Source organism: Schistocerca piceifrons, chromosome X (assembly GCF_021461385.2).
Source record: "Schistocerca piceifrons isolate TAMUIC-IGC-003096 chromosome X, iqSchPice1.1, whole genome shotgun sequence".
NCBI lineage: Eukaryota > Metazoa > Arthropoda > Insecta > Orthoptera > Acrididae > Schistocerca > Schistocerca piceifrons.
The window spans coordinates 192,319,216-192,332,844 of NC_060149.1; the positions used below are offsets into that span (position 1 = coordinate 192,319,216).

The 13,629-nt window shown below is 39.6% G+C and overlaps 1 protein-coding gene across 1 annotated transcript in view; it reads right to left on the minus strand.

The window, feature by feature from the left end:
• Positions 1-622: 622 nt before the first annotated feature.
• LOC124722245 (zinc finger protein rotund-like) overlaps positions 623-13,629 on the minus strand; it is a 506,603-nt gene continuing 493,596 nt past the window's right edge. Inside the window, exons 7-8 of the mRNA XM_047247435.1 lie at positions 9,103-9,183; positions 623-2,977 (exon numbers count right to left, since the gene is read on the minus strand). Of these exons, the coding sequence (XP_047103391.1) occupies positions 1,649-2,977; positions 9,103-9,183 (1,410 nt within the window). The 3' untranslated portion in view covers positions 623-1,648. The remainder of the gene's footprint in view (positions 2,978-9,102; positions 9,184-13,629) is intronic.

Here is a 13,629-nt window from a genome sequence, read left to right on the forward strand (position 1 = left end):
AGCTTTTTTAAATTGCATTATTTCCAACTTTTCTTGTCATATGTCTATTGAGATTGACCATTGTATTTGCGTCTTCTGGAAAAAATTGATTAATTCTTGATTTTTGTATATTAAAGTCAGTCCTTAAGAGAACAATGGTTGTGTTAAATAGTTTCAGCCTAACATTTAGATACAGCAAGAAAAGTTATGGAATGTAATGATAGGTTCTGGGTCTGTTATTAGCTAAATCTATGTCTTCATATAATGAAACACACACACATATTGTGTTGTGAATGAGTATTTAGTTGCTTTATTGTGGGACTGTTGCAACAGATGTTTTGAAATGAAATGGTTCATTGCATAGGAATGTTCTATTTTCTGATAAGACTTGCATCACATATTATGTGTGTTTTAGATGCAAAATTAAAATCTCTTTCTGAAAAATTACAGTGTCTGATATTTCGCATGAGAAAAATTCACAAGAAGTTCATACACATCTACAGTTAACACCAAGAAATTCTGTTAAAATTTTTCTAAATCATTTTTTTGCATTAAACATCAAGTTCTTTCGGTGATGTTACAAAACATCACTAGCTCACAGATCCCAAGGAAAGATAATGACACTGTAAGTAAAACAATGAGATTCAAAACATATAGAATGCATTTTATAGGAAACATATGATAATCCACAATGATACAGTCATTAAGTTTATAGTGCACAGACAGACAGACAGACGGCACATCAGTATTTCTCTGCAGCTCTCTTTAAAGGAGCCTTTTATTGTTCAAAATTGTAACATCATAAATGGAAAAGATTTTTTTACATATTATTATCAGTTCATTTGTATATTCTGGAATGCCAGCACCAAGTTTCTTTGTAAACAACTCCATGAGCACAGAAATGGTTTTTTCTCACTTCAGGAACAACATATGATCTTTTTTGAGTAATCACATAAATTCTTCTAAAGAATGATTTTTCTGAAAGTTGTTGTTTAGGTTTAATGTTGTAAACCACGTTTTTTTTTTTATTTGGTACAAACAGAACTTTTTTACCAGAAATTCAACTGTCACAATAAAACTGCTGACAGACGTACAATGGTAAGTTCTATTTAAATTAATTGCACAAGAGTTTTCATTTCATTTCTCCTGTAGTATACATATTCAAACTAAATGTTCAAAAGTAACAGTTGACATTTCTACAGGAAATTTTGAAACCTATTATGCTGTATACCCAACTTAAATATAAAGCCTGGAAAAATTAAACTGGTGTTTTAAAATGTTTTGTTTACATTGGAAGAGATAAATTATTTGTTTTCTTCATGACAAACAAACTTTCTTCTTCTGACAACACTAACACAGTTGACACACCACAGCTCTTTGGTTTACAGTTCGTTACTTAAATAACGAAACAAATACACTGTCAGGTTACACAGCAAAACAGGTGAAATTTAGGAAACAATAATAACCTCAAAGTTCTTTCTACTAAATTGAGCACATTATTGCTTAACTACAAATTAATTTACTCGACGCACAGGCACCCTCTGAAAATACTTCTCACAGTCCAGATTCTACACTTCTTTCAGTTCCATTGTGCTAAAATTTGAGCAGTCTCAACAACAAATCCTCAAAACATTTACTAAAACAACAACACTTCATTCAGAGGATATCATTACTGTCCCTTCTCTTTCAGACCGAGCAGATGTTCACCAGTTACTAATGAAGAGGCTGATGGCTGATGAGCATAGTTTCTAATTTGGTGCAAAGAGATCAGCTGGTTAGGGAACGTGTTTGAACCAGTCTTTGGCATCTCGACACCACCTCCACCCATGCCAGAAAGTTGGCCTGCTGCCGACGTGACAACTTTTGGCGGTGGAAACGGTATAGCGTCATACGGAATGTACGGTGGCCGAGTGGGAGGTGAAGCTATCCCCAGCTGGTGGTGATTCAAGTGATTGAGATGATGGTGGGTCTGTGTCAAGCCACCCATTGACTGTATAGGAGTGAAAGCAGAAGCTGACGATGGAGTAGTTGAAGTCTTTACCGTAGAATCACCATAGACAGAGGAAGGTGACGATGGCACTGTCGCTTGCTGCTGTTGCGATTGTGAGGTGGGAGTTGGAGGTGGAGCAGGTGGTGCAACCGAATGCTGCTGGTGTAGACCAGCAGCTCCACCCTGCTGACTCCGGATCACCACTAGATTCTCACTGTTTCCACTACCTCCATTACCACCTCCATCGCTGCCAGAACCGTTCACGTGGCGACTCCCGTGTTCCAATAGACTCCTGTGATGTGACACGGCCAAGTGGTGTTCCCCGAGACCTCCACTGCTGGCGTGTTGCATGCATACCTCGTGCTGGTTCATTGCTTCAACCAGTGAGCTAGCAGTGTCAGGCGATACTTTAGGCCAGTAAGGATGTGGGTCAGCAACTGAGCTACCATTGCCGCCTCCGAGACCGGTGTTTCTCACATCAGGCCCGATACCTGTTATAGGTGGTCTCTTGTCAGTCCTTTCTGCATGCTTTTGCATATGTTTTGTAAGATACGTTTCTTGTGTGTACGATTTTCCACAGTATTGGCAGATGTGTGTCTTCAAATGCTTTGATTCTTTGTGCTTGGGAATGTGTTCAAGTAAAGATGGCTCATCTGAAAAGCACTTGTAACACGAGTTACACTTGTATGGCTTATCAGTCTGGTGACACCTTGAATGACTCTGCAAGTTGCTCAGCTGAGAGAAGGCTTTGTTGCAGCCAGGATGACGACACTTGTACGGTTTATCTCCAGTATGCGTGCGAATGTGCTGCTGCAGGTGAGAAAGTTGTGTAAATTTCCGTTGGCATATTTCACACCGATACGGTTTGATGCCCAGATGGATCCTCGTGTGCTGAGACAGGTAAGAACTGTTTGCAAATGCTTTACTGCACTGAGAACATTTGTATGGCTTCGCTTCTCTCATGTGGATCTGGGTATGAAGCTGCAAATCAGCCTTTGAACCAAATATCTGTAAACAGAAGAAAAATTAAATTAAAAGAGTGCATTTAATACAAAACACTGCTTATTATGAAACAAAGCGAGATTAATTTTCCAGTGGAGATATGAATAACCCAAACTGTTTACAAAAAGTTTTATATATATCAACTGAAAATTAATAATGAAGCAGCATACAGATCCAAGTAGACTGAAAATTATTTAACAAGATTATTTTCAAAATATTACATAAATGACAGTGGATTCATGTAACAAAATGTGTATGTATCCTTAGACACACAGAGAAACTGATGACCATCTGAATTATTCAGTTAATGGATTTTGTTTTCCTGACAGGTTTTCGGTAACTTAAAGACATCACTTTGCAGAAAACAGGGCTTCACTAAACATGAAGCACATGGCAAAGAAAATAGCACTTTGCACAATATTTTAACTAGTTTTTGTAGAAATTCATACAGAGGATCAGGACATACACTATGTGATCAAAAGTATCCGGAAAACCCCCAAAACATACGTTTTTCATATTAGGTGCATTGTGCTGCCACCTACTGCCAGGTACTCCATATCAATGACCTCAGTAGTCATTATACATCATGAGAGAGCAGAATGGGGCACTCTGCAGAACTCACGGGCTTCAAATATGGTCAGGTGATTGGGTGTCACTTGTGTCACACATCTGTACACAAAATTTCCACACTCCTAAACATCCATAGGTCCACTGTTTCTGATGTGACAGTGAAGTGGAAATGTGAAGGGACATGTACAGCACAAAAGCATACTGGCTGACCTTGTCTGCTGACTAACAGAGACTGCTGACAGTTGAAGAGGGTCGTAATGTGTAATAGGCAGACATCTATCCACACCATCACACAGTAATTCCAAACTGCATCACGATCCTCTGCAAGTACTATGGTAGTTAGGCGGGAAGTGAGAAAACTTGGATTTCATGATCGAGCAGCTGCTCATAAGCCACATATCACGCCAGTAAACACCAAATGACGCCTCGATTGGTGTAAGGAGCGTAAACAATGGGTGACTGAACAGTGGAAAAACATTGTGTGGTGCGACAAGTCACAGTACACAATGTGGAGATCTGATGGCAGTGTGTGGGTGTGACGAATACCCAGTGAACATCATCTGCCAGCCTGTGTAGTGCCAACAGTGAAATTTGGAGGCGGTGGTGTTATGGTGTGGTCGTGATTTTCATGGAGGGGGCTTGCACCCCTTGTTGTTTTGCATGGCACTATCACAGCAGACGCTTACATTGATGTTTTAAGCACCTTCTTGCTTCCCACCGTTGAAGAGCAATTTGGGGATGGCAATTGCATCTCTCAACATGATCAAACACCTGTTCATAATGCACAGCCTGTGTCGGAGTGGCTACATGACAATAAGATCCCTGTAATGAACTGGCCTGCACAGAGTTCTGACCTGAATCCTATAGAACACCTTTGGGATGTTTTGGAATGCTGACTTTGTGCCAGGCCTCACCAACCGACATTGATACCTCTCCCCAGTGCAGCAAACCATGAAGAATGGGCTGTCATTCCCTGATTGAACATATGCCTGCGAGAGTGGAAGCTGTCATCAAGGCTAAGGGTGGGCCAACACCATACTAAATTCCAGCATTATCGATGTAGGGCGCCATGGACTTTCAAGTCATTTTCAACCAGATGTCCGGACACTTTTGATCACATAGTGTAGGTCCAGATGTTCACTGGAAAGTTTTTAAATCATAGTTATGTTTAAAATTTTCATCCTTTTCAATAATAAAAGCACTTAAGCAGCCGGTTAGCCTATTATTGGCTAATTATTTAATTTAATGTTTCATTTGAGGAATTTTCAATGAGTACTGTAATGTTGGACATATTAAATCCTACACCAGTCACATATATTTCATAAAAATATGTATAGTTGCACACTGACTGCTTACAAATGTGCAACTGATCATGTGCATACATTCTGGAACTCATCTTTGATATAAAAGTAGTTGTTCATGAGCAGTCATTTAAGTCTGCCTTAACAAATAACTGTAAGCTAACTTTAAATATCAAAACGCAAGTGATCATACTTTTTCAAAGTGTGTATATATTTTGTGTGTCTCAAAACACTTGAAAGAAGAGTTCATACACAACAGATGAGAGAGTTCAAAAGGGGATGCATGAACTATGAAAATGTACATAAGAAGCTAAGTACTTTTTAAGCTATTAGAACATTCATCCTCTTAGAAGAAACACACAGATGATGAAATATATGCATATGGTAATTGGAGACGGAAACATTCACTTCATCTTTACCAATATTTAGTTAAAAAGATTGAGAAATAAACTTTCTTACATCTTAAATTACACACGTCTCCCTCCTACTGCTTTGTTAAAATTATGCATTTTATCTATAAACATTGATGTACTGCCAGTCATCAATGTGACATAAAATCTTACATAATCTACAGATCATTGTTGCAGAGTAATAGTGATTCTACTTTTATTATGAATGAAGTCCCAAAACTATTGTAGAATTATGCTGGTGTATGGCTGCGAAATTAATTTAAAAGAGCACCAGAAGAAAATGGATTTAAACTGGACTCAGAGTAGAAGCTACATTATGAACATATTACGGTAGTATAAAAATTGCCAGATTTTGTTCACTGGTTCACTGTACGCTTAGCAAAACAACTGATTCCAAATCATGCAGAAAAACACATACACACAGTTTGGAAGGCTACCCCTCTTCAACTGTCCATTTTCCCCTTCAGTCCTACTTTTGAAAGAGAGAGAGAGAGAGAGAGAGAGAGAGAGAGAGAGAGAGAGAGAGAGAGAGAGAGAGAGAGGTGGTGTGGGGTGAGGGAAGGAAGTAATTTGCAAGCAATAGTCTTTCATTTATGAGACATGCTATGCCAATTGCAAATGCACAGTGAACAGTGACAGAAGTCAGCTTGGCTAGTAGGTGGTCATGTGCACCTATCCAGTTTATACATGAATGTTTAACCAACATTTTATGAGCACAAGAATTTGACTGATTATCTTTACAAGATTACATGACTCAATGGAAGGAAGTAACAGTATTACCTGCAGTCAACGTGCAATAGACTGGTAAGTTATATCATGCAAGCAGTACACAGACTTAACATGCGAACAAGCTTCTGGGACAGAAAGACCTTCTCTCCACAATATATGTACACTAGCATAATGTAACCATGCACTTTAGTGTTAACCTTCCATCTAACTTCACTAGCTGATTTACTGCACTTCCAACAGAAATAACAAGATACTAAGGAAGAAATGCTTTACAGATCCAGATGTTCCTAAAGACATGATATTGATATCATTTGAGAACCATATAACTCTTAAAATAACATTTATCTTATGAATTTTCAAAAATGTCTGCTTATAGGACTCTTGTCTTTGAACATTGAACAAAAATATTTGAGACAAAAGGTGATGTGTAATAAAGAGTATTTTACAGCTCGTTTCCCCAGTTAATGATAGTAATATACATTTTAGTATAAAAAGTAATCCAGCTGCTGAATATCTAATGGAATGAACAGATGAGAAATAGTCTTCATGAATCATGATAAGCACAGTGAAATTTGAAGAACATTAGAGATAAGTGTAGCTTAAGCACTGAAGTTACTTGTGTAAGACCAGAGCACTAGCTTCCTTGGAAATGAATGGGGATAAAGAATATTTTAGTGATTCACTAAAGGCACGTGGTAATATTTAATACTTTGAGCATTTCCCATCAATCGTTAGCAAATTAAATTTTTAAAAAAAAAACTTCCAAAACTTTTACAATTCAGTGTTTCAAGTTTCAGATTAAAAACAAGAAGAAGGTTGAATAAATTAAATGTCTGAATGATGATGATACGAGAATGAAGATATATCTAATAGTCTTACAAAGATGACTGCACCATACATCAGTGCTTTTTCGGGTGAAGTCAGTTTCCACACAGATTAAAATACTCACTGGTAAGACCACTTTATATAAAGGGGGAAATAGATGTGCTAGATAATTAGGGGTCAAGTTCATTAGATACAATGTTTTTCAGAAGATGATGGATATAATAACAGTAAAACAAATCAGTAAACATAAATTGTCACACCCACAGTTTGACTTCTGGAAAGGTCTATTAACAGAATATGAAATAATCATTTCGTGTGTGATACATGTAGGCTCTAAGAAGCAGTTGAGGCCAGTAGTTACCTTCAATGACTTACACAGGCATTTAACTGTGTGAACCACACATGCATGATTTGATACATTTTGGACTAAAGGGGAAAGGTGATCACTGGTTCCTTCTAAATTCAGTTAAGAAGAAGCAGAAATTTGTTCTCCAGGATGAACAAACAGGGAACAAATTTTAATTTTATTGGTTGGTCTAAATGCATAAGATGTCTCATTGGTTTGTTTTTGGTTTACAGCATTTTTTGAAAAGTGTCGATGGTGTACTACTTAACATGGCAGATAAATCCAAAAATTTCTTATTTGTGGATGAAAGACTTTGATTATGAAAACTGTAGAATATTACATAAATTATTTAGCAAATAGAGAATAGTATAACGTTCATAAGCAGCTTACAGATAACAGAACACTGACAGAGAATGTTGTTAAAGTAAAATTTGATAATCACAAGAAGATCAGATAATCAGTTAAATCTAACATTTTAAATGTCTAACACTGAAGATAAAAGAAAAAGTTTTCTGAGGAGAATGATATTTTGGTACATGTTGGATAAAGTGAGTACTGCTGTCTTCACCACCAGGACAGTCTACAGTGTTACTGTCATTCAAAAGATTTGGCAAGCCTCAGAGTTGCCAGGAGCACCTCCAAAGATGTTCAGTGCAGTGCTGGATGAAACTTCAGGAACCAAAAAGTTTCTTTGACCATGACCATACAGCTCAAAAGACTCATCAGCAAGTATGACATCCAGTCATAAAAGTCTTCGCCGCACGATTCAAAAGATTACTTGTTTACTTTCTTTATTTTCACTTTATTATTCGCTGCTGTATTATACTATGGGTAAGTCTACAGATTAATAGAAGTTATTCTTATGTCAGAAAAGGGCTATTAGAATGACCTGTGATATGTGTTACAAAACTTTATCCAGGCTGCTGTCAAAAGAGGATAGGAATTTTCACATTTCTGTGATACTTCCAGTTAATAATATGAACTCTTTCAAATGGACACACAAGGGCTGTAGACATAAAAAATTCAGTATCTGCACTTGTAGAATATTTTCTTGTTCATTGCAGAGAAAGATCCATAGGCCATTATTCTGCAAGTTGCATGTCAAGAAGACTTTCAAAATAATTCAAAATTGAGAGCAATGAATCTTGTAGTTTCATCTCTAGGTTAAAAGGTCATCAAATGGCATATTCCTTACTTCCAGATCCCTGAGACCCTCTTTTAAGGATATGTGGAATACAACTAATAACATGTAAACCTGCAAAAGAGTTCTGCAGATTAGCTTAGAGCCTTTTTGCTGTAATATAGAACTCGTATGAACGTACTAAAGCAAATACATTTCTCTTCTTCTTCTAGTAGCTTTTTGTGTATAATATATGTAGAACTCATTCCAGACCATGTAACTTCGTTGCAAATGGACCCACAGAAATATTGTAGGAGTGGGGTGTTGGGGTGGATATGACATATCAAATATTGTAGAAGTTTACCCAAAATGGTTAAGAGTAATTTATAATGGTCCATCACTAAATTTTTGCCAGTGTTTGAGAATAAACACTAATTACTGGTACCCATCAGTTGATACATTAAGCAAATGACATTTGTGTTGTCATCTTGCAAATACTTAGTTTTTCATTTCTATGGATAATTTGAATTTCTCAATTGATTTATATGGAAAATTAAATGGAAATGGAACAAAATTGATATTTCTGTCATTTAACAATGTAGAAGCTTAATAAATCTGGTAACAGCTGAATTGTAAATGAAGATGCACGAGCCAAGTAAAATAATAGTTTCAAACCCTATACCCATTTCATTTAATTTCTGCACACGCCTCTGTTCTACCTCAAAACATTGGGTCTTTAGGGAAGTTTAACCTGAGGTGAAAAAGGTGGTCCCAAACAGACTGTTCTACACATGCCACTACAACATGCTAAGAGAAGGTGTTGAGCCTACCTCCGGGTTTGTATGGTCAATGCCTGGCCAGGATAAGCTGCCATCCCTCGCTTTGGCACCAGCTCGTTTCCTACCTCGGACCTGCCACAAGAGAGAGACAACAAGATATGTAAAATCCTAAGCAGAAATCATTTCTCTTATCCGGCTTGCTTTCTACCGTCGACCTAAAAGGAAAAAATCAGTGTTAGGGTTTGATGTCCCATCGATGAAGTCATTAGAGACAGAACCTCGGAGCTGCCACAACAGAGAGACAACAAGACATGTATAATCCTAGGCAGAAAATCACTTCTTCGACATCATCTGAACTATTAACCACTTCTTTTGATAGTCCAAACACGCTCCCTCTTAATTAAAATTATGGTATCCTCTTTTTCTTCTGTGACCGCGGACAAACCAACACAGCCAAATTTGAAAGCTCCTCAAAAGTACTGTATGGTATTTTACAATAATGTGTAAATTTTTTTCTTGACGAATTTCTTACCAAAACTTGTAGGTAGTTGTGCTCTCCTCAAAAGCACTTTCCTCTCCTTTACAGTTTGTTGACTTGCTCGCGTTCCAAGTATTAGTTGCCAACACAGGTACACTTCTCACCATGCCAGATATACAGTCAACAATAGGGCAGCGATAAGGTGCATTATTAAAATACAATATGTTATACAATCTTCAGTGGATCAACGTTTGAAGTGCAACAATGGACATTCAAAATGCCATGATAATCAAAACAGTTAGCAGACTACCTGGAGTCTGTAGATGCGATGTCAGTAACTAATTCTTACTCATCTGCTCTGCTCTGCTCATCCCTCAAAATATATTGAAATAAATCAGACACTACTCAAAAGATTTCACAAACTACTGACGTTGGAACTTTAATAATGGCAACCATTTACTTACAACTTATACAAAATAGATGCAGGTTTCAAAGTTTTACTGTCCTTCAAACAAGTTACCAACATTGTGTATAACCCTTTAACAGAAGTGTGGAAGTAGTAGGCAGCCTTAGCGGCGCCAATTGTGTTGACCGTTCGAGTGGATTGGTCCATTGCCCGACGAATCTCTGTAACAGTTCTGAAGCGAATGCCGTCAAGTAATTCATTCGCCTGAGGCTTCAAGTAGAAGGCATCTGGGATTACGTTCGGGGAGTGGCGCAAATTGTGACTGATTTGTTCGGTCGATTGGGCTGGGAAGTGCTGTACCATCCACCACACTTCCCAACGTCAGAACTTGTGACTTCAACTTGAATCCTCACGTGAGGGAAGTACTTCACGACATTCGCTTCACAACTGTTACAGAAATTCGTCGGGCAATAGCTCGCTCTTCTCGAACTATCAATACAGCTGGCGCTGCTAAGGATATACTACGACTTCCATATCCCTGGCAACGGGCTATACACAATGTTCGTGACCATTTTAGAGGGCAGTAAAACTTTGAAACATATATCTCTTTTGTATAAGCTGGAAATACATAGTTGCTACTATCAAATTCCCAACCCTCGTAAACTACGTAAAAATATGAAACACTTGAAAATCAAAATAAATGTGGCACGACCACGTGGCATTTTGTAGTTGGATATCTCAATATTGGCTGCACACAGCAATGGAAAGTCTACTTTCTAGAGAGGATCTCAGAGTTGAAGCGATTCTGGTCCGGTAATCCAGCCTTATCCGAGGCTAAAACGCGTTGTGACTCGATTCACTACGAATTTGGCCGGCTGCTGTGACTGAGCGGTTCTAGGCACTTCAGTCCGGAACCGCGCTGCTGCTACGGTCGCAGGTTCGAATGCTGCCTCGGGCATGGATGTTCAAAATGGCTCTGAGCACTATGGGACTCAACTGCTGTGGTCATCAGTCCCCTAGAACTTAGAACTACTTAAACCTAAGTAACCTAAGGACATCACACACATCCATGCCCGAGGCAGGATTCGAACCTGCGACCGTAGCAGTCGCACAGTTCCGGACTGCGCGCCTAGAACCGCGAGACCACCGCGGCCGGCTGGCATGGATGTGTGTGATGTCCTTAGGTTCGTTAGGTTTAAGTAGTTCTACGTCTAGGAGACTGATGACCTCAGATGTTGAGTCCCTTACTGCTTAGAGCCATTTGAGCCACTACGAATTTGTTTTCTCCTCCGCTACTGGTTTCAGTACATTTAATAATTTCGAATGAGATAACTAAATATAGATTTAACTGACTTAAAACCAACAAATAAAGAAAAAAAATACGTCTGGACTTCTTTCATCCCCATAGTACATAGTGCAATAACGCGGCGATCATTCAGATGCACTGAACATGATTTTTATTGTCAACATGTACTGCCTCCCAGGCCACATCACTCTTTGGTACCAACCTCTGAAGGGTGACTGGTTTGCCTTTTACATATTTCCATTTGCATCCGTTGCAGCTGCAATTATTCACCATTGCTGTTACTAATAAATAAATGTTCAAAAACAAGACTGGTATTTGTAATATCAAAGTCTCCGTTTTTTTCGCAAAATATAAACAACTGCGTTAAACCAAAATTTATGTGAATTTTCTCCCCTGATGTTGGCGACGTGTACAGTACGCTATACTCGCTCCACAGATATTCTTACTGTGTTCTTGTGAGTTGAAACGCACACACATTTATTAGCAGAATTAAAAATTCTTTACATTTTTACATTGAAAATCGAGTGCTGGAATGTGCTGGTAACGTGCGAGAAGCCTCTATAAGACCCTAGCGACAACTGCAGTAAGCTGATAGGATTGGCACTTTTATGTACCAGGTGATATGATTTCCAAGCGTCACAGTGCCACCGCCAAGTTCCAACTATGCCCACCAGGTGCCGTGATCAGTCATCGTGACTCATAGCCTCATACATCTGACCAGTCGCAGTGCACTTGTTGAGGTGTCAACATGAGCTCGGACAAAAGGAGCAGGGCATTACTGGTGAAGCTCTATTATCAAAACTAATGCTACAGCTTCACTTCGAGAAAATCGCCTGGTGAAAGGATTACGGAGGGGTCCTCTTTCTCCTCCTGCTGTGCGGAGTATGATGAGGAAGTTCGAATCAACTAGAGAACTGGGCGTCGCTCGGGGAAGAGGCCGGCGACGGTCGCACTACAGGTGGTTGATGAAATTGCTGTAGCTATGGCAGACAACGCTGCGCGCAATTCCCGATCGTCAGGCAGCGCGCGTGCTGTATCACGTTAGTTGAACATCCCGTGGTCCACTGTACGGCAGGTGCTTCCAACCATTCTCAAATGGTATTCGTACAGGATCCATATCGTACAGCAGCTTGCACCACAGGACGGACAACGACGTGTTGTTTTCGCTCTCCACTTTCTCACAAGGATTAAAGTTGACGAGGGTTGGCTCTGGACCATCCTATGGACAGACGAAGCTCATTTTTCTGTGACGGGTGAGGTGAACACACAGAATCGCCGAGTATGGGGATCTTCACCTCCAGTCACTGTCATGAATGTCTCACCGTATGGTGTGGCTTCACGGCTACGTTCATCGTTGGCCCATTGTTTTTTGAACAGGCTGACGCTCAAGGACCAAAGATGTGCAGTGCGACAGGCCAGCATTACTGCGATATGCTTCGCCAGCACGTTATATCCGCCCTACAGGAGAGAGATGCATTGAACTCAACAGTTCTCATGCAAGACAGGGCCCCACCGCACATCGCTCATGAAGTTCACCTGCTTCTCCAAAACACATTTGGCCGGCACGATCACCTGATCTCACTCCCTTTGAGTTCTGGTTATAGGGCTACCTGAGGGACAGGGTTTACCAGGGGAATATTCACACATGTGCTGATCTGAAGCGCAGCATATCAAGAGAGGCCGTGCTTTGTTCTGCTATGCAGAATGCAATGCTGCGCTTTCAGACTCTTCTGGACACTGACGGGAGCCATGTTGAGCCCCTTTTGTAGCAATAATAATACCGGTATTATGATGTACTTGCAGCAGCACATAAAAGTGTTTCAATTAAACTTATTCTGCGCTATTTCTTTTCTCCGTGTCCTTGACATTAACGCTACCAACTTTGGTCATCGTACGGTAATTGGTTTCCACGTTATAACGTGTTAAATTGGGAAAGTTTAATTATAGCAAACCGGTACCTCTGATGGCACGGTCTATAGAGGGAAGCGGTTTGTACTTACATTCAAAGCGGATCACAGATTAGCTTGCATTGTGATCCATTCTTGCATTTGCATGGGTTCGCTGTGTGAAACTGTTGAGAAAAGGATAACCTGAAGTTTTTGAAAAACTAATTTAGTTTTCCTCTCCAGATGCAGTTCCCTTTTTTGAACGCGAACGTGGCATGGACGCGACCGCGTGTTTCTAAATGTACAATTCTTTTCTCCCCGAATTTGTATGAAACAGTGAAATGGGCGTTCCCAAGCGCCCCTCCAATGAGTCCCGTTTACATCTGGACAACCTTGCACAGATTTGACGAACTCCGTCTCTTCCTATACATGTCAAGGGTTTTATCCTCCCCATACACTCTCTTCGCTCTACATTAGCTGGGTTCGAGTATTTCTTCCCATT